The 21,563-nt window shown below is 49.6% G+C and overlaps 1 protein-coding gene across 7 annotated transcripts in view; it reads right to left on the bottom strand.

Annotated features, from left to right (window-relative positions):
- Positions 1-213: 213 nt before the first annotated feature.
- Positions 214-21,563, bottom strand: part of Ano1 (anoctamin 1) — a 94,592-nt gene continuing 73,242 nt past the window's right edge. For all 7 annotated transcript variants that reach the window (XM_035441216.1, XM_035441209.1, XM_035441210.1 and 4 more), the window contains 6 exons: positions 20,944-21,089; positions 16,467-16,619; positions 10,303-10,355; positions 8,698-8,882; positions 4,496-4,601; positions 214-1,846 (listed from right to left, as the gene is read on the bottom strand). In XM_035441216.1, coding sequence (XP_035297107.1) covers positions 1,580-1,846; positions 4,496-4,601; positions 8,698-8,882; positions 10,303-10,355; positions 16,467-16,619; positions 20,944-21,089 — 910 coding nt within the window. In that variant the 3' untranslated portion in view covers positions 214-1,579. The remainder of the gene's footprint in view (positions 1,847-4,495; positions 4,602-8,697; positions 8,883-10,302; positions 10,356-16,466; positions 16,620-20,943; positions 21,090-21,563) is intronic.

Raw genomic sequence — 21,563 nt, 5'->3', positions numbered from 1 at the left:
ACAATTCACACATCTGCCAAGAAAAGAAATGAATGTTCTCAGGTCAGTCATTTTCAAATCTGCAGTATCAACCACAGGGCTCATCAGGGACCTTGAAAACAGGAACAGGCTGGGACAAGAGCACTCAGAAGAGGCCAGGGTTGTGTATTCAAATTTATTTTGACAAATGCTCAGCCACAGTCTCCTATGGGTGTGTGTACAATCAGGTTTGCTTTGTTTTTGTTTTTTTTTTTTTGTTTTTGTTTTTTTAAAAAATGGTTTCTGTAAAAGAATTTTTGGTAATTACCTAATTTTGGATATGGTAGCTATGTACAAAACATCACTGGAAACCACTTCACGGCACGAGAGAAAACAGAAGCATCAGGTCTCATGATTTTAGCAGACAGTAAAAACCTTTGAAGGCCATGACTGGACCCCAGCTTCCAACTACAGGCTGTCAGCCTTGCCCTAAGGCAAGTGTAGGGAGTTGCCTCTTCCAGCTTGGGGGAGACACTTGGGGCTACAGTGCTGAGAGACCTCCCACAGCTGGTTAGCACACCAGCTGAAGCTGGTTCATGAGGCTTGTTTTAGAGGCTATTACAATGGCAAGTGCCAAGGATCTCATGTCCCTGTGAGTGAAAATATAGGCGTGTTACCAAAATAGAAGCCTTTATTGAGAAAAATCTTTGGTAGTAACGATACTCTAATTTCCTCTCCACATTTGGTTAACTAATGAAATAAACTCCTTCCACCTTGAGCTACAGAAAGAAAATCCCTCAGATCCACCACATTATTGATTTTTTCTTTTTTTAGACAAAAACCAATAGATGTTCTAAAAAGAGGCAAAGGAACCCATGGAGGCCTTGGGGCTTGGTGAAGCCTTTCAGCCTTTTTAGAGATGTCTGCCTGTCACCCCAGCTTGTCTCACAAGAAGGACATCATCTTGGTGTGAGGGGCCCTTGAGTGGCTGGTGTGGAGCCTACCTGCCAGGGACACAAGGGTGCTGGTCAACTGGGGGCACCTGTACCCCTCAGTTTTTTCTGGCACACAGTATGAAGCCACCATGTGTTACTGTTTGGGTAGCCAGGTCTGTTCCTCTGAGCTCCCATAAGGAAAGACAGTGAAGTCATCCAGCTTGTTCAACTACAGCAGGTGACATCTTCAGGAGCCTGAGTCTAAGTCATTCATCCTCCTGCAAAATGCCACCAGGTTCCTGGACACCACTCTGTACCTATCCCAAGGCATCCTTCAGACAAAAAATGCAGACTCAGGGCCTTGGCCCCTTACCACTGTGGTGGTGGGCTTTATGTCCCCACCATGGGTCTGTGGAATATGCCCTCGTCCCATTCAGCCCTGTCACCAGCCATCCTTGGCATTGAATACTAAAGATAAAAATGTCCCTGCTTAATGGCATTGTGCAAAAATGAGAAGAAACAGAAAGAAGAAAGAAGACCGTTGTCACATCAGAGTGGCCCTCCACGTGTGCAGACAACACAAGAGCCACAGGCCCTGGTGGGGCTAAAAGTGCTGGCTCTGGAGGAAACTGGTGGTCACTTGGTGATGGTCAGAAGCCTGCTGGCCTGTTGGGCTGCCATTAAGGCTACAGTGCGCCCCCGTGGTATTCGTAGCTGGGGACTGGGCTGCCGTCACCTGCCTCTGGCCGGGTTGTGGGGCTGTGGTTGTTGCAAGGCACGTCCCTCGGCTTCTCCTTCTCCATCCACGTGTCCAGTAGCTGCTGCTTGCCCTGCTCCTCACGCATGAACAACTCCACCATGAGAACCTTCTCTTTGTGGATCTGCTGGCTGATGTCTTTGGGGATGTCAGGGATCACCCAGTCTACGAAGTCACTCATGAACATCACCAGGTTCTACAGGGAGGGAAGTGATGGGGATGAGGCCAGAGGGGCCTGGATGTCCCAGCCTCTGTCTAGTGTCTATATCACCTGTGCACACCCTCACTTGTTTGTCCCACCTATGCACCCCACCTATGACCCTCTTCCTGTGCACCCTACCTGTGTACTCCCACCTGTGCACCCCACCTGTGTACTCCCACCTGTGCACCCACCTGTGCACCCTACCTGTGTACTCCCACCTGTGCACCCACCTGTGCATACTATCTGTGTACTCCCACCTGTGCACCCACCTGTGTACTCCCACCTGTGCACCCACCTGTGCACCCCACCTGTGTACTCCCACCTGTGCACCCCACCTGTGTACTCCCACCCGTGCACATCTCCATCTGTGTGCCCCACCTATGCATTGCCTCCTGTCTACCTGCTCCATGTGGCAAAACCCACCCCTTCACTCCCTGTCCTTATGCACATCCTATTTTTCTGGGCTTCAGTTTCCCAGAAGATGTAAACAGGGAGGTGCAGCTCCTAGAAACCCAGGCTTTCTCCCTTTTCTTTTTGAGAAGCTGGGGATGAAGCAGTCTTGTGATCCACTACCCCGTGTTGGCTTTTTTGAGAAATCTGAACAGAATGGACAAGAAAATGCTTTGCAAGACTTGAATTTTTCAGCTGGGATCTTCAGAATGACTGACTACCCAGGCCATCAAACACAGCAATGACATCAGGCTGCAAAGAACATTAGTAAGGCAGAAATGGCCGGTAATGCTGGGAGTGAGCTGAGGGCTGGCCCTTGAAGCCTGAGCTAGGTTCCTGAGCTCTGGCTATGTCAATGGAGATGTTTTTTTTTAGGGATAAAATGCAAGTCAGTCAGCTTGTATGGGAGACCAACATTCTTGTTCATCAAACACCTTTGGGGTGCATTTGTTGGCACCTGAGCATCAGTGACTGATCTATGTTCAAAGGTGACTCTCCTAGCTATGCTCCCAGCTGTAAACTATGACACTACTAAGGACCCTCTGTCCTCTTGCCTCCCTGTTTCCAGACTGGCTGTGGGAGTAAGTGACCAGCCATTATTAGGATAAGGACCCATTATGTTCTGGTGCCTGCTGGGATGGGCAGGGGTGTCCCCAGTGGAAACCCTCCCCACTACACTCCTGCCTGCTATGCTATCTTCTTATCTTAGAGCAGTGGTTCTCAACTGAGGGTCATGACCCCTTTGGGGGGGGTCACATATCAGATATCCTGCATATCAGATATTTACATTGCAATTCACAACAGTAGCAAAATTACAATTATGAAGTAGCAATGAAATAATTTTATGGTTGGGGGTCACCACAGCATGAGGACTATGTCAAAGTGTCTCAGCATTAGGAAGATTGAGAACCACTGTCCTAGACCTTCCCTCAGTAGCCCTGGTCTGTGCTGGGTAGTTTTATATCAACATGACACAAGCTAGGGTCATCTGGGAAGAGGGACCCTCAATTGAGAAACCGCCTCCATCAGATTGGCCTGTGGGCAAGCCTGGGGGGTCATTTTGTTTTGTAAAAAACATTTTAAGTTATTTCATCTAATGTATTTGGGTGTTTTGCTTAAGTGTATGTCTGTGCACAGGTGAGTGTATGTCTGGCTCAGGGAGGCCAGAAGAGGGCACTGGATCTCCTGGGACTGGAGTTACAGATGGTCATGGGTTGCCATATGGATGCTGGGAATCCAACCCAGTTCTCTTAGAAGAACAGCTTAACTGCTGAGCCATCTCTTCATACGGGGCACTTTCTTTTCTTGATAGATAATTGTGAAATGTGAAAGGGTCTAGCCCATGGCAGGAGGGGTTATGGGCAGGTGGTCCTGGATTGTAGAAGAAACAAGTCCAGCAAAATATGGGGAACAAGCCAGTAAACAGCACCTCTCCATGGCCTCTGCATCAGCTTCTGCCTCCAGGTTCCCACACAGTCTGAATTCCTACCTTAGCTTCCCTCAGTGATGGAGTGGAACAAACACATTCTTTTCTAAGTTGGTTTTGGTCATGGTCTTTGTCCATGCAAGCTAGGACACTACCTCAACCCTAGTCCTTCTGTACCCACTTCAGTGAAAGGCTGATGGAGGGATGAGCGCCCACTTAGGGCATGCAATGAGCATAACATGGGGACTGACCTGGTATTGGAATTTCCCAGCTCTGAGTGTTCGGTCTGCTGTTGTTCTGGCATGAGTTTCCATGATGCCAGAGGGATGTGCATGGCTCTTAGCAGCATACATGGGCCTTCAGTCAGAGGGTTTGTGTGTGTGTGTGTGTGTGTGTGTGTGTGTGTGTGTGTGTGTGTGTGTGTGTGTGTGTGTAGTTATCTGGAGTTATCTCAGAACCACGGCCTCCAGTCTGAACTTGCCTGGCCCCTGGCACAGAGACAGAGGGAGACAAGTGGGGACAGACACTGGCTTCTTCCTGCAAGTCTGCTCTATGGAGCTCCCTGCTCTCACCAGTCCACCCTTTCCTTGCTTGTTTATGACATTCTCTTGGTCACTGCTCAGGTTCAGGTCAGTCAGTGTCCTCCTCAGAGCCCCCAAAGACATTTCAAGGTCCCTGCCTCCTGCAATTATCAGCTCCTCCTCCTCCTGTCTGCATTTCCCAGGTGCTGTCTCTCCACTTTCTGCTGTCCCCAACACAACACATACCTGGAAGACGATGACAAATGCCAGCCGGGCAGCCAGGACAGCCCAGAAGTCTTTAGAAATGTCATACTTGTGTTCTGACCATGGGGGCTCACGGTAATCTTTGTACCTGCAAAAGGTGTGGGGAGTCAAAGGCAGGTCAGGGGATCTCAAGAGAGAAGCTTTGGGGTTGAGCCAGGCTCTGTGACCAGCTGCAGGGGAGGTCTGCTCTCTGCCTAGAAATTCTCTCCAAGTTGGATGGGATGGGTAGAGCCCAGCAGTTTGAAGAAAACAGACACCAGGCACTTTGGACAGTCTTGAGACTTTTGAGACTGATGAGATGCAATGTATGTTATGAGACGAACTTGAGTCTTTAGGTCCAGGGGTGGGATGCCCTGATTTAAAATGAAGTGTCTGGTGTCAATTAACAAGGATGATTAATTTTTTCTTTTAAATTTAATTATGTGTGTCTATGAATGTGCATGCAGTGTCCTCAGAGGTTGGAAGGGAGTGGCAGATCACCCTGGAGTTGGTGTTATAGGTGGCTGTGAGCTGCTGGATGCGGGTTATGGGATCTGAACTCAAGTCCTCTGGAAGAGCAGCCAGGGCTCATAACCCCTCAGTCTGAGTGGTTGCTCTTGCTTGATTGTCTTCTTGGCTGGATTTAGAGTCACCAGGGAAGGCTGGTGTGTAAAGGCGAGATGACTGTGTGTAAAGGCGACGGTACCAAGCCTGACTACCTGAGTTTGATTCCTAGGACCCAAATGGTAGCAAGAGAAAACTGACTCCTGAAAAGTGCCCTCTGCCTTTCACATGTGCACTGTGGTACACACAAACCCACCCACACACCCATACCCAAACAAATAAACAAATAAGTGTAATAGAGTCACCATGGACCTCTGGGTAGGTGTGAGAGTGTTTCCACCAGAGAGGTTTAATTGAATGTGGGCGGGCCCTCCACGGGCTGGAGCAAGCTGATGACCAGCAATCATCTCTCTCTGCTTCGAGTCTGTGGCTTCGATGTGACCAGTCGTTCCACACTCCTGATGCCTTCACTCCCTGAGATGGACTGTGTCCTCACACTGTGACAGCCACCCCATACTCCCTGAGATGGACTGTGTCCTCACACTGTGACAGCCACCCCATACTCCCTGAGATGGACTGTGTCCTCACACTGTGACAGCCACCCCAGACTCCTGATGCCTTCACTCCCTCAGATGCACCGTGCCTCACACTGCAAGCCAGGACAGACCTTTCCTTCCTTAAATTGATTTTTGTTGTTGTTGTTGTTTTGTTTTGTTTTGCTTTTTGAGACAGGGTTTCTCTGTGTAGCCCTGGCTGTTCTGGAACAAGTCTGTAGAACAGGCTGACCTCCAACTCACAGAGATCTGTCTGCCTCTGCCTCTTGAGTGCTGGGACTAAAGGCGTGTACCACCACTGCCCAGCCCTTAAATTGATTTTTGTTAGATATTTTGTCATAGCAATGGGACATATAACTAATATAATACAGTCCCCAAAGTTAGGGCCTGGGTCTCTAGAGCAGCTGGTAGGAATCAGGCTAGTCACTAAAGGCTGAAGCCCAGCTAGGGGACACCAGGAAGGGGCACCTGGCCCCAGAAGCATACCCCTTGTGCTCAGCTCACATTTACTATCAACTTGCTGTGTGTTTCTGAGCACTTGCTTGGCCTCTCTGGGCCTGAGTCTGAACACTCTCTCACTTGTTTATGTCATGAACATTTGTGAGTTGTTACTAAGTGCTGACCCCATCCCAGAGGACACATAAGTGAGAACACAGCAGATGGGGCCTTTTATTCATGGAGGGAGTAGGACAGGAGTCTCTTGGGCCTGTTTGCCATGAAACTATCAGCTCCCCAGATGGGACTGGCTGGGAACAGTAGCAGGTGCTGAGCAGAAGTTGTACAATAACTCTGATGGGAACAAAGAGCCTGTGCTCCTAGTGGTACCACACATGTCCATTCTGCCTTTTCCCTCTAATCCTTGGGTCACCTGGAAAATGCCTATGCATCCCTGAAAGCCCACTCTTGACACGTTTCAGTTACCATCTCCCACCAGCCATACTGACGTTTAGCAGATTCATTTTCTTCTGTACTCAGCTAATTAGCCCTGTTTGGTCCCCATGGGGAGAAGAGCATGTGGTCTCTCAATGTGGATGGGGCTGACCTAGGGCATGCCTGCTTTAGCACAGGAAGAAACAGGATCCTGCAGGAATCCCAAGTCCCAGCTACTGCTTCTGCTGTACTCTGGGCTGGGCTGGGCTCTGGCTTTGGGAGGTGGCTGTGGTGGGTGTGTCTGGTATATGTGGGGAGCTCAAGGTGGGTTAAGTGCAGGATTGTGGGTAGTCTGGCAGGAACTGGAGTGGGGACCAGGGCCTCTTTTCGCACGGGCCCAAAGCAGCCCCAGGATCATAGATGGGGTCTTGACCCTATGTTCTTGGAGATCTGCTTCTCTGGCTTGACTTGAACCCTGCTTGTGTCCTCTGTGTGCTCAAGCCTGCCACTCGCCCTCAGCACCATAGGCCACTCTGCCAGAGTGTGCAGAAAAGCAAGAGCGATTTCTCTGTTTTCTCTTGGTGACTTTCCCTCTAAACTTCAATTTCCCTGAACTCTGTAGTACTCAATGGTACACTGGCTGAGGGTACTTTCAACAGTACTGGGGTGACCTCAACCATACCGGGGTGACCTGCAGTCAGCTGTCCAATGTGAGGCTGGATTTTGAGGCAGTTCCCCAAGCTGTGCACCTTGACACCAATGGTGGATCATGTGCCCCCTCCCCTCCACTTTGTTCCACAATACAGGGGTCCTCAGCTACCCCAGGGAGCATCATTGCTTTTCCCAGGAGTGACCAACAAACGCCACTGCTGGTGCACACACAGGGCCCCAGCAGATAGCTCCACGAACGAAGTTACAATTCTACAGGGAGCAAAAGCCACCAACACTCAGAGGAAATTCACTTGGAACTTGGCACTTTCCCTGGCTATCAAGAGGTGGTCTGAGCCTCTCTCTCCAGGCTAGGGAGTCCTGAGACCCTGGGGCAAGCAGGTGCTCTGTAGAGCTCCAGGGGCAGGGAAAAGCTCTCTGCCCCTTTCTGCCAGTCTACCACATTTTAAAAATTCATTATTAAAGACAGGGCCTCATCTGGGCAGTGCACATCTTTAATCCCAGCTATCTGGCTTTCAATTCTGCAGTCTGGACTTCAATTTGGAAGACAGAGGCAGGCAGATCTCTATGAGTTTGGGGCCACTGAACTACATAGCAAGTTTCAGACCATTCAGGGCTACATAGTGAGACTCAAAAAAAGTAAGCAACCAGCCAGGTGGTGGTAGCAGTGTGGCACCCTCCTTTAATCCCAGCACTCAGGAGGCAGAAACAGGTAGATCTCTGGGTTTGAGGTCAGTCTGGTCTACAGAGTGAGTTCCAGGACAGCCAGGGCTACACAGAGAAACCCTGTCTCAGAAAAAAGTAAACAAACAAACCAAGAAATTGTTTGAGGTAGTCCAGGCTTGCCTCATCCTGTCTCAGCCTCTTGAATGATTAGATTATAGGTATGCACCATCATGCATGACATCATAATGCATGTGAGTGTGTGTGTTCAAACACACACACACATACGTAATTTTTGTTTTTTTAAGAAGAGTTTTACTTATTTTATGCATATGAATGTTTTGCCTGCATATATGTCTGTCTGTGTACCACATGCATGCCTGGTGCCCACGGAGGCCAGAAGAGGGCTTCAGATCCTCTGTAAATGAAACTACAGATGATTGTGAACCACCTTGTGGGTGCTGGGAATCAAACACTGGTCCTCAGAAAGAACAGTGCTCTTAACTGCTAAGCCATCTCTCCGGCTCATGGTTTTTTGTTTTGTTTTTTTTTGAGACAAGAGCTGATGTAGCACAGGCTGGCCTCAATCTCAATATGTAGCTGAGGATGGCCTTGAACTTCTGATACCTTGTTTCCACATCCCAGTATACTACATTTGAGGCATGGTCTCATGTAGTCCAGGTTGGCCTCAAACTCACAGCAATTCCCCTGCCTCAGGCTCTGAGTGTGGGATTTTATAAAGGCTTGTGCCACTCCTGCAGTCATTTTACAAACTGCATGTAGGCACTCCTTGAGTCTTGCACCTGAAGAAGCCAGGCTCCTCCTTAGCCTTTCCCAGCTGCCTCTGCAAGGACCTTTCTTCAGGAGGAGACATAAAAGCAGTACCTGCAAATCTGAACCTCATAGCCCAGGTCCAGTGGGTCATTGGGTGCCGTGCCATTCTGGAAGTCACTGACGTTGAAGGAGGAGAGTGTGTGGTTGACAAAGCCGTGCATGGTCCCATTCTGACTGTACATGTAGAGGTACACTAGGCGAGGGATGAAATCAGACGTGAAAGAGATCACAAAGGCCTGCCAGGGAAAAGGAGTGAGTATGAGTGTGGTTCCGGGTGGGACAGGATAGCATGAGTGAACAAAGGGTCACAATATTCCTGTACCTTTCTGCACTTTGCAGGAGTCTGAAGGGCTATTTCTGTGGTCCCCAAGTAGGGACAGTAGGGACAGTGGGCTGCCTTTCACAGGCTCTGTGGCTCTGGGTGAAGTCCCCAACCCTTTTATGCCATCCTTCTGTTCTTGTTCAACAGATTGAGCATGCCCACTGGGCACAGACCTTACCTCCTGGGCTTGATGGAGAAATTTGAGAGCCCAAAGAAGGAATATGAAAACTATAAAGGTCTTGACTACTTCTATGACAGACTTCATGTAGGAACCTGAAGCCCAACAGCCTCTCGTGGCTGTGTGGCCTTGGGTATGTCAACTTCCTTCTCTGTGCCTTAGCTGCCTGTAACATGGGGCTTGCCAGGCTATATCTCCACAGCTATGTACAGGGTAACAACTTGATGTATGTCAAGAATATAGAAGGTTTAGAATATTCCGGGAGCATCTAACATTGTTGCTGTTGTTCTCATGAGATGTCCGACATGTGCCCTGGCTTCACACAGGCTGTATTCAGCCCGCCCCCTCATTCTAGACCCTATTTTTGCTCCTCTAGGGTCAGGCATGGAGCTTCAGCTGTATGCCATCCCCTCTCAGTTCCTTTAACAAGGGGCCTCAAGGTCTCAATTGGAAAAGAGGGCACTTGGCAGGAGGGAAGGACAGTGTGGAGTTTGGAGGTTCCTAGTGGCTTGAATATCACCCCTATGCCTACTGGGCACTGGATCCCAGGTGTCCCTGCATTGGACCCCAAGCCTGGGACTGTTCTGAGAGCTACCCCTGCTTCCCATGAGCATGGTGTCTGCATAAAGGTTGTGATGCTGCAGGTCCACGTGTGGTTCCTATGCCTCTGAGCTAGCCTTGGGCTTTGCTGCAGCAATATGGGGACCACAGTGGCCAAGGACTATGCCACTCTTGACCTGAGACCAGGAAAGGCTGGTAGGGGTCATACTATGTGCTGGGAAGACATGGTCATGGGCTGGGAAGGAAGCTAGGAGTATGACACTGGGCTTGATAGAGATAGGGGTGCTAGCTTTTCAGCTATGTTACAAACATTCGTTTGTTTGTTTGGAGACAGTGTCTTATGTAGCCCAGGCTGGCCTTGAACTCTCTATGAGGATGAGGGTGACCTTGAACTTCAGATCCTTCTGCTTCCCGTTCCTGGGTGCTGGAAGAATAGGTACGCTTTATCATATCTGGTTTATTCAATGCTGGGGATGAAACGCAAGTCTCGTGCATGCTACCTATTGAGCCACAGCCCTACTCTTTCTAAAGAGAGACATCCCAACAGGCCTGGTAGCCTCACTGCCCAGCCAGGATTCCCACTCCCATCACTTACATTAATGATGACAGCCAGCTTCCCGACGCCTCTGAGAATGTTATACCAGATGCCTGTGGGAGAAGCAGATGGGAGTGTCTGTGGGCTGGTGTGGTTTGTGGTGCCCAGGCTGTGCCTGGGTGGGCCCAACATTGCAAGAACTGGGGCAGCTAGAGGGCCACCCCCAGAAATGCTGGGGAAGGCACAGAGGAGCCCAGGGAATGCCAATGCCTTGGCTGTACTGTGTTGCCATGTCACCTTATGGGCTGTCTATGAGTTCCAAGGCTTAGACACCCTGGTCCCTTGTGGCCCCGGCCCTTCCCTTTGAACCTGTCTAGAGGTGCTCACTGCAGAAAGATCCCTTTCATAGAGCCAGTGACTTGACCTCAACCCCAGTGCTTGAACAGCTCTGGCTAGGGCATCCTGACTAGTGAGGCTGGGATCTTGCCTTAGGAGTGATGCTTAGTAGTGTTCAAGCCAACCATCATGCTTGGATATGACCTGGTTTCCACCTCTACAATCCCAGATGGGCAGAAGTCATATTCCCAACATGGTGGGACCTTGCTCCTCAGCCACCTTCCAATGTAAAGGAGCAGGAACAAGACCTAGGAAGGAGGTGAGGTACTTGTTGGGGGGTCTCCAGGATGAGATTCCTGCCCAGCCCCAACCTACCCATGAAGCTGGATGTGTGTCCAGGGGTCCTGTCCTGAATTTCACCTATGAGGCCAAGAGTGTGTCCTGTCCATATCTGGCTCTCAGCTCTGAGCCAGGTCTATGGCTTCTCTGAAGTCATCCTGGGTAGATCCTACTGTCTCCACCCTTGGGGAAACTATGGCAGGTGTTTTGTTCTAGGTGTGGTGTATGATGGTCAGGTGCCACATGCTGTCCACACTGTCTAGAAGCAGTGGGGCAGCTTCCAAGCTCTCATTTTTGAGCTTTCCACTGATGGCCCATGAGGCCAGCAGGTGTTCAGCCCCAGGCGCCCCAGAATCCTGGAACCACAGTATGACCAGCGGCCAAGCCTATAGCAATGTTCATACAGTAGATAAGTCCTCTTGCCCCAGCCAGCGACAACTCCAGGGTAAAACAGCTCCCATCACAGCAATGAGATACCCATGCATAGCCACCAGGTGGGAAGTCTCAGGAATAGCCATCCCACATCCCTGCCCCTATTGAGTGACAGTCAACGCCAAGATGAGATGTTTACAAACATCTGCCTGGTGTTTCCTGAGATGGAGGTGGGTCTGTCTAGCTTCCTGCTAGCAGAAGTGGTAGGCAAACAGGTAGATCCTGCATGCTGAAAATTTCATAGGCATAAGGGAGGCAGCAAGGGCACCAAAGGGGAGAGTATTCTTGTGAGGTCATTGCAAAGGTATTTGCAAAGTCACCGGTGGAAGCACTTCATGCTTGGTCTCTTGTGTGGTGTTTTAGGAGCTGAGAGTTCTTCTGTAGACTTAGAGCAGGCTGTGGCTCTTGCATCCCTGTGTTTCCTGAGCCTTGATACATTTACCTATTAGGTATTTGTTGACTGGCTGCAGAAATGCAGAACGCCTTTTCAGATAAAACCAGAGCAGAGGATACAAAGGGCAGGTCCTGCCAGCTGCAGACTCCTGGAAACTGCTGAGAAGGTCCAGCAGGTAAAAGCTCCTTTGCCCAAGCTTGATGGCCAGAGTTTCATTTCCTGAACTACAGCGGGAGACAGAATCCATTTGTGTAAGACAGGCTTCCTATAGAGATCCTGTGGCTGATGGTGGCATCTCCTTTAGGTCAGCTGACTACACCTGTTCCCTATTAGAGGGGAGTCCCTGATACCACCTCTTGGAACCACCAGACACTTCTTGATGCTTTAGCTATTTGCTCTCTCTCTCTCTCTCTCTCTCTCTCTCTCTCTCTCTCTCTCTCTCTCTTTCTCTCTCCTTTTGAGACAGGGTCTCACATGCCTCAGACTAGTTTCAAATTCACCATGACCCAAGGATGGTTTTGAACTCCTGATCTTCCTGCTGCTACTTTCCAGGTGTATTCTATCTAGGCCAAACACTAACCAAGCAAAGGTGAAGTTCAGGGTGGCCTCCAACTCATCTTATTTAATGTTCATCACTGTTGTTTCACCACAACTGGCAAAACTCACATCGAAGCTTATTTTATTTATTAACTTAATAAACAGATTTATTTTCAAGACAGGGTCTTACTCTATACCCCAATTCTGACCTGGAATTCATTATGTACCCTAGGCTGACCTCAAACACACAGCAATCCTCCTGCCTCACCCTCCCTAGTGCTTGGATTTACAAGCATGACTATGCCCCATCTATTGACAAGTTTTTATTTGAACATTTGTTTTCGATTTTCCAGGTTATAAACCAGAAATAGGATTGCTGGGTGACTGATAATTTTGCAATCTACTTCGGTCTCAGAACTCCAGTCAGAATGGGAGGGGAGAGTTCTTCCCCTTCCTTCTCTTTAGTTGATATTTTTAGACAGGGTCTCACTGTGTAGCCTTAGCTGGCCTGGGACTCCTGGAGATCTACCTGCCTGTTTCCTGTTGGGATCAAAAACATGCCCCAGAACAACTGGCTAAAGTCTACTTTTACTTTATTTATTATTTTTGGAGATAGGATTTCACATAGCCCAGGCTACCTTGAACTTGAGATGAGGAGACCAGAGTGACCTTGAACTTCTGATCTTCTTGTTTCTACCTTCTGAGTGCTGGGATTACAGGTGTGTACCATCTCATGTGGGTCTTCTTTTTCTCCTTCTTCCTCTCCTCTTCCTCCTCTTCTTCCTCCACCACCCCAGAGGACTCTAAACCCCATTTCTAATAGCTTGACAAGGAAACATGCCGGGTAGGCCAGGTGCTCCATGAAACATGGCATCCACTCACTCAGTGCTGAGGCCAGTGATTAGGGTTTCTCACTGCCTGCAGTACAGTGCAGGGAGTCCTTACTGCCTGAAGACTGGCTTCTGGGGTCCTCTACACACACTGAGTGCCCACCCCCAAGACTTCCACCTAAGAGGCCATGTGATAAAGGCTCCTGCAGTCAGAAGCACGGCTGCCATGAGCCAGGGTCTGTGGGGGTGTGGGGGTGTAGGCCACCGGTGCCACTGGGTCTCCTGTCCCCTAGGAACACTGGCCCAGAGGCTCTGCACGGATCAGAGGAGGAAGACAAAAGCCCCTTTGAGCAAAAGGTTACAGCTCAGGAGGCCACAAACAAGCATGTGAAAGGCAGATCACGCCTCCAACCAAACAGGCAGGAACCAGGAAGCAGCCGCTGATCCGTGAGGCCTGGGAAAAAGCAAGGAGCCTGAAGCGAGGACTCAAAGGACACATCAGGATCCCCATGGGGGCAGGGATGATAGCAGGAGCTAGGAGGCCACCCACAGTACCCTGTTTACCCTGGTGGGTTTGCAAGTTTTTAGAGAATACCATCTAGGACTAGCCAGTCTCTGTCCAGAAGCAAAATTCACGAAACAGTGACATACCCACTGGGGACTCCTCTGAGGCATTTGTGAGAACCTAACAGGGGACAATGTGGCCATATGCTTTTCTTCCTTTCCAGCAATGGGACAGTGAACTTTAGGATTTCTAAAAACTTATCCAAGTTCCCTTTGGGCCTCCAGCATTCAGTACAGGTTTTTCAAAGTTGACCTTCTGTTCATTTAGGAGATGGAGGGTTCTGGTTTTGGGCAGTGGGACCTAGACTCTGCCCAGGCTTTTTCTGAGGTTCCTCTAAGGGCCCAACAGGTGGAAAGTTCCAGAAGTTTGCACTGGGCACATCTCTGGGCTTGTTTTAGAGTAGGGTGTGGGGTGTCCATCCTGCAGCTCAGACACAGACCAGACATGGCTCAGTGCCCATTCTCCATCAGCCCTCTGGGGAATAGCTTTTATATTTGTAAAAGCAAAAGGGAGAAATGCCTGGATTTGGCCTTCCACTGAGGATCCTTGTGCCCCCAAAGCTGTGACAAGCCAAGAACTCATGAAGGTCTCTTGCATCTTTGGGGTCACCAGCCTGACCATACCTGAGTGTGGCTTACCCCAGGACCACAATGGGGCGGAATAGGGCACACTGGGGGCTGGAAGAGTCAGTTTGTCCGAGGACATTCAATGCTTGTAAGTCTCTGGGTAGAACCTGGGGAGGTCCACTTGGGTGTCTGTCTGTTTCCATTGTCTGAGTTGCCTAGGTAGGAGGTGGCATCAGGAAGCCACAGTGTCCAAGCACAGCACAAGGACCTCACACGTGAGTCCTGGCTCTGACCTCTTCATCATTCAGCACTCATGTTTCCAGGCCACTCTCAACTCTGTGTGTGTGTGTGTGTGTGTGTGTGTGTGTGTGTGTGTGTGTGTGTGTACAGGCCTTGTAGCATAGATGTTAGTTAGGCTATAGAACCACAGAGATGAAGTTACCATAGCTGAAGTGCTTGGCTGTTACCATGGCAACTTCATCCAGCTCACTGTAAAAGACTATAAGGTGATAGAGAAGCCTGAGCCACCTTCTCAGAGGCAGTTGGAAGGTTGGAGGATGTGGTTATCCATAGCAGGGGCTGGCTATGCTACCAGAAGCCAAGTGATGGCCCAAAGAGCACCCAGCCTGGCAGAGACAGTAACAAAAGCAGGAGAGAATATGTAGAAGATGATACAATCTGAGGTTACCATAGGGATTGGATGGTACTACCCAAGGATTCCCCATGGAATGAGCTATAAGTCTAGGGGACTGGGGGAGGTCTTAGAAAAGCCAATGCCACCAGAGATGGTGGCACACACCTTTAATTTCAGCACTTGGGAGGCTGAGGCAGGTGAATCTCAGCCAGCCTCGTTTACAGAGCAAGTTCCAGGAAAGCCAGGGCTACACAGAGAAACCCTGTGTCAAAACAAAAACAATAAACACAACAAAACAAACAAAACCCCAATGCCACCCTTACAGTCTTGCAAACTGGGCCACAGAACCCAACCCAAAGATCCCCTACCGCTGGAGAATATAATCTATATTGGTAGGTGACCACTGGTTTCCCTCACATGATTTAATATTTGCTTATTCCAGGCATCAGCACAGAGATGTCCTTCTCACTAAGCCTGTGTTCAGCAGGAGATGGATTAAAGGACAGTGGGTCCCACTTTAGGATAAGAGAGACACTGTCCTTGCTGTCTTTGGTTGAAGTATGCATGGCATCTGGAGTTGTCAACTCCATCTTCCATAGCCTCTACCTTTCCTGTATACACTCAGTGTTCTCTCCTTAACTGTCTCTGATGACGGGGCACTCACTACCTGGGTATACACGCTCTTCCTTTGATGCCATAGACTACTACAGCATTGCGTATCTCACTCCCATTGCCCTGTTCTCCATGTATAATAACACAGGGTTCCCAGCTCTATGCTGAGTTTCATCTTAGTCTTGAACTTCATGGGAAAGTCATTCAATAACATGTAACATGACTGTACTTCCTTGTCACCCTCTCTCTTCAAAAGTGTTTCATTAAGGTTTAAGTCCAGAAGAAGGCATTGGATCCTCTGGAGTTTAAGTTACAGGCGGTTGTGAGTTGCCCAACATGATGGCTAGGAAGTGAACGTAGGTCCCTTGCAAGAGTAGCCAGAGCTCTTAACTGCTGCAAGCTCTCTCCAGCCTCAACTACCCTCCTTCTATGCCACCCAATGCTGAAGGGCTACAGGAGGCAAGAGGTGCTTGATGAGAAGCTAACGCTCTGTTCCTACTGGTCTATCTCTTAGTTCTGGAGCCACCCCAGTGTTGGGGGGGATGGGGTGTTAAAAATTAGCATAGAGAAAACACATCACCTCATATGTGTCTGACACACTCCAGAAGAGCCATCACAAACTTACTTATGGGTTTTTTTCTTGATTTTCTTTTTGTTACTCAGTTGTGCTGTTCTAGGGTGTGAACTTTGTGGATGACAATGTCACATAACAATACCAAAAGGCTGGACACACTTGGGAAATCTATAACAGTAGATGGCTGAGACAGTCAGACAGCTGACAAACTAGTCCCACATCTCCCTGGTAGCTGACACATCTTCAGGCTTGAGGACCAGTTAGCCAGACTCAAGATCTTTCATCACTTGGGAAGGTGGCAGGAAAGCCCTTGTAGGGAACACTGGTCTGGACCCCACTGGCTTCTCTAGCACAGCAGTTCCCTGTCCGTATGTGCTGAGCCTGTCTCACACACAGCTTACTTACCTATGTCTTTGGCTCTGATGGCTACTGGCCTCCGTAGCTCAGTGACAAACTTTTTGGCATCCAGGCGGATCTCAATGATGTTGTTTAGCAGGGCAAACAGTGGAGCCAGAGGGAAGGATGCAACAAACAGGGTGACAAAGCCAAACTGAATGACTGTAGGGAGAGCAAGCATTGTCAGCAATGCGGCCATGTGCCACCATGTACCCAGCATTACCTAGACCATGGCTGCCTCAGAGGAGCCCACCTGTGTGGATCTGCCAGCAAGTGCATGAGGAGCTCTCTGGAGAGAGCCAGACTACCTTGGGCAGTGTCCAGGGGACTGAAGACAGAAATCACAGTATCAGGAACTCAACATGGCTGACCTCGAACTTGAGACAGTCTTCCTCCCCCAGCCTCCCAAGTGCTGGGATGATGGCAGTATGCCATCATGTCTGGATTATTTATTTATTTTTGTATGTGTGTCTGTGTATGTATGTGCACATGTGCATGTGTATGCATGGAGACCAGAAGTTGTGAATTTTGGTCCTCAAGTACCAACCATGTTTTTTTTCTTGTTTGTTTTTTTGTTTTTTGTTTTTTAATAGGCTCTCTCACTGGGACTTGGGCTCACAGATTAGGCTAAACTGACTGCCCAGGGAGCCTCAGGGAGCCCCTGTATCTACCTCCCCAGTGCTGGGATTACAAGCACAGCACTACCCTCAGATCTTCACGAGGGCTCTGGGGATTGAATTCACGTCTTCACATTTGTGCAGAGAGCACTTCACACCCTGAGCCATCTCCCCAGTTCTGCGTGTGTCATTTTTATTCCTGTCTATAAATGTGCTCTGCTCATGCTCACCCTCATGGGACTCGAGTCATAGGCATGCTCGAGGGTCACAGGTCTGACCTTATGAAATCTCTGCTCACAGGCAGATGACAGTGATCTCATGGCCTGTCCTGTCCCCTCCTTGGGGCCAAATCTCCCTTCGTCACAAAGGCCTGTTCCTATAACTGTGTCTCAAGAGTCCCTCCTGTCCTCCTCCATCAGGCCTAGGAGAGGGGGAGGACATCTTCCCTCCAAGGTTCTCCCAGCCTTCTGTTTCCAGGCCTCCTGTTGCTGTTCACCAGCCAGGGACTTCTTCAGCCCTAGAAGCTGCCGTGGACCTGAGTTACAACAGGTCAGGAAAAGGTCACCAGAGAGATGAGAGTCTGGAGAGCTGGTCCAGGAGCTGTATGGCAGGACCTAGTCCAAGGGAGCTCCATGCCAGGGGGTAAACAAGGAAGCTGCAGAATGTCACCCTGTGCTCAGCAGGCTGAGTATGGCCATTGTTACCAGGATGAGCAGGGCAGGAGGCTGTGGGAACTGTTTCCCAGATGTCTTGGTGACCTCTCATTGGCCCGGAAGTGTGGAACAGTAGGGTGGGGTGCCTCTGCTGACGTCTGAAGGTGCTGGGAGGTTAGGGTGGAACAGGACCAGCCATGTGCCATGGTTGTGTGCATGAGCCATAGTTGCCAACACTCAGGCTCAGGGTTGATGTAGGTGGGCCTTCCTACTTAAAAATAACTTGGCACAGGGTCTCATGTAGCCCAGGTTGACCTCCAATTTACTACATAGCCAAATATCACCTTGAACTTCTGACTCTCCTTCCTCCATTTCCCAAGTGCTGGGATTACAGTACAGGCCTGCACTACTACATCTGGTTTATGCTGGGGATTGAACCCAGGGTCTTGTGCATGCTAAGCAAGCACCCTACCATTGGAGCTACAGTCCTAGCCTTGGTTTTTCCACTTCTGAGTGATGGCCCTGTGTCATCCAGCCTGAAGGGAATGAGAGAGAGACAATGGAGGGGAAGTGGGAGAGACTCTGGAGCTCAAGCTAGTGTGGGCACCCTCCCACTCACACGTGTGCTCTTGTGCTCAGTCTTAGGTTTCCCTAGAGGAGAAGATGACAGCAGAGGTGACAGAAAGTCAATTGAGGAGTGTGCCCTAGTGCTGGGCTGGGGTGGGCTTCTTGGCATATAAGGCCTCTGTCACTGAGATCTACTTATCTTCAAGCCCTGGAGGATCATGGGAGCCTGAGGTCAGAGCTCAGTAGCTGAGAGAAATGACCATATCTCAGTCAACCACAGGGTACTTCTCTGTGGTATCTGGCCTCCCAGAGCCTCCTCAGAGGGCAGAGGCTGACACTGGGGACAGGAGGACCTGTGCCCAGATTCTACTGGCCAGGGCCTTGGGGCTGAACAGCAGGAAGAAAGGAGCCTGGATTCCTGTTTGCCCCTACAACACGCTCTCCTGAATCTTAAGGTGAGACAGTTCCTGACAGTCATGAGGGTAGTTGGGAGCAGCCTGCTTAGAACCACATGAACAAACACAGAGAGTGGTGGGCAGGGAGATGTTCAGGGAGTAGAATGCTCCTGTCAATGCTCTGCAGTCTGAGAGTCACCTGCTCGTCACTGCCTTCTAAGCTAAGGCTAAGGAGTGCTGGGGCCACACACCAGGCCTGCCTTGCCTGTCAGCACCATGGCAAATGCCAAGTGCAGAGCAGTGGCTCCCCTGCCAGGACCTGGGGCAGGCCTAATACTGCAGGTTTGAGTCCTGTCCATGGTGGCCATGCTAATCTAAGCTCCCTGTGAGTCTTGAGTCTTCCTGGCTGTGTTCACTCATCCTTACACCCAGTGAGCATGCACTGTCCATCTGCTATACACTTGGGTCCATCCTAGGGGTGGGGGTGGCAGTAACGAGTGGGGAGAAAGGGCTGGAGAGATGGATCAGTGATTAAGAGCACTGGCTGTTCTTCCAGAGGTCCTGAGTTCAATTCCCAGCACCCACATGGTGGCTCACAACTATCTACAGTGGGATCTGATGCCCTCTTCTGGGATAAAGGAGTATACGCAGATAGAGTACTGATATACATAAAATAAGTAAATCATAAAAAACAAAAGAGTGGGAAGAAAAGGTCTTCCCCCTACAGAGCTCTATCAGGGATAGAGGTGTACATGCAGAGAGAACATTGATATACATAAAATAAAATAAGTAAATCTTTTTTAAAAAAAAAAAGTGGGAAGAAAAGATCTTCCCTCCACAGGTCTCTATCCTTCTGTGAGACAGAAAAGGAGAGGAGTAGATGATGTCGATACCAACTAGATTTAAAATGGGGTCAGAGGAGGAGTTGGATCCCAGGCATAAGGAGAACCAATGCTTTTAGCCACTGTGGTCAGAGAAAACCTTTATTGGGGGACACTCTAAACACAGTCTTTGGGGAAGGAAGAGAGAGGATCCATGCAGGTATTTAAGGGAGAGCATTTCAGAGGAGGTACAGTAAATGCAAAGGCTCCGTGGCAGGCCTGAGTTACATGTTTGCAGAACGATGTGGAGTCCAGTGTGAGCAGAGCAGAGGGGCAGGATGGACAGGAGGGAGCCTGGAAGGTGTCAGGGCCATCCACATAGGCCACACATGGACTTTCCCATTTCTCCTTGGCTACCTCTCAGCATCCTACCATGCAGGGATATTCTCTGCTGATGAGGCTAACCCAGGCCTCACTATGAGGACTGGCTTCATGCTAGGGTCACAGCAAGCCCAGGGAGAGTTGGGTATCTTGGTGCTCAGGAAGAAGAGAGGAGTCACAGAAGAGGGGAGGACACTAAAGGGATGTACCTATGGTACCCCAAATGCTGGGGCCCTCCAATGGAGCTGGTCTTGCTGGTGAGGGAAGAAGAGGAAAAAGGAATTGTTGCTTGACTGTATGTGTCACACTGTGTAGCAGGTGACCATGTGCTGCCTGTCCTGGGCCTTTGGAAGACAAGGTTGAAGAAAATGGACTGTGTTTATAGACCCAAGGAGGGAGCAGAGCCTAGAGTCAAGAGTCTAGGCTAGGTATCTTCAGTTCCTGTCTCTAACACTGTTGAATGGGTGAGGGGCACTGAGGTCACAGGCATCCCTGCCCTACAGCCCTTTTCCTGTTCCTGTCCTGGTGACCTGTTTCCTCCGTGTGTGCAGGTATATGTAAAGTCAACTTCCTGTGTCATTCTTCAGGTGGGGTCCATTTTATTTTTATTTTTATTTTTATTTTTTTCACAGGACTTCTCACTGGCTTGGCACTCATCAAGTAGGCTAGGCTAGGCTGGCTGCTGAGTGAGCCTCAAGGATCATCTTGTCTGTTTCCCCAGTGCTGTGATTACAAGCACACATCACCACACCCAGTTTTGCTTTGTTTTTAAATGTCGGTTCTAGGAATGGAATTTAAATTCTAGTGCTTACAAGATACTTACCAACTAAGCCATCTCCCAAGGCCCAGTTTCCTCTTTTTATTTGTTTTTGAGACTGGGTCTTACTATGTAGCCCAGGCTGGCCTCAAACTCAAGAGCCTCTTGCCTCAGCCTCCAAATATTTGCTGGGATCACAGGCAGGCATCAATCACCATGCCCAGATCCATTGTCTTTGTCTACTCTGCATCTCCTACAGCTTGTGCCCACCACCCTGCCCCAGAATGCCACTCACTCATTTCCATGTACTCGGGTGTGAGGCCTGCAAAGGGTTCGAGGTTGAAGTCCACCTCATAGCGCTGCTTCCGCTTCACATACTCTTCACGGTCCGAGGGGCTCTGCCTGCGAAGCTTCAGGTAGCGGATGAACTTTTTCATCTTCCTGCAAAGGGCGCTGTGTCAGTGAGCAGCTAGTGGTGGGGGCAGCATCCACCAGCACCTCTGAGTTACACTGTCATGTCTGCTCTGAGTGTGAAACACCAGTTAGCATAGTGAAATATACATCTTTTTGTTTTGTTTTGTTTTGAGCTACTATTAGGCCTGGCTGATCTTTAATTTGTAGACTACTATGTAGACCAGGCTGGCTTCAAACTCACATAAATTCACTCTCCTCTTCTTCCCAGGTGCTAGGTTCAAAGGCATGCTTGGCTATATGCCTGTTAGAAGGAGACTAATAGCTCTGCCCCTCTCCCAGAGGCAGCACAGCTCTGCTGGTTTCCTAAGACTCTGAGAGACCACCCGTGGCCTTGGGAGGTTCCTGGAGGGACCTAGGAAGTGTGGGCTGTCCCATGCCTCTGTGGCTTTTCCTTGGTTCACCAAGGTCCTGGCTCCAGGGAACCTATACTGCTGAGGAGCA

The sequence above is a fragment of the Cricetulus griseus genome, chromosome 3 (assembly GCF_003668045.3).
Source record: "Cricetulus griseus strain 17A/GY chromosome 3, alternate assembly CriGri-PICRH-1.0, whole genome shotgun sequence".
Lineage (NCBI taxonomy): Eukaryota > Metazoa > Chordata > Mammalia > Rodentia > Cricetidae > Cricetulus > Cricetulus griseus.
The sequence above is the reverse complement of the archived record's forward strand: the minus strand, read 5'-3'. Positions and strand labels throughout refer to the sequence as shown.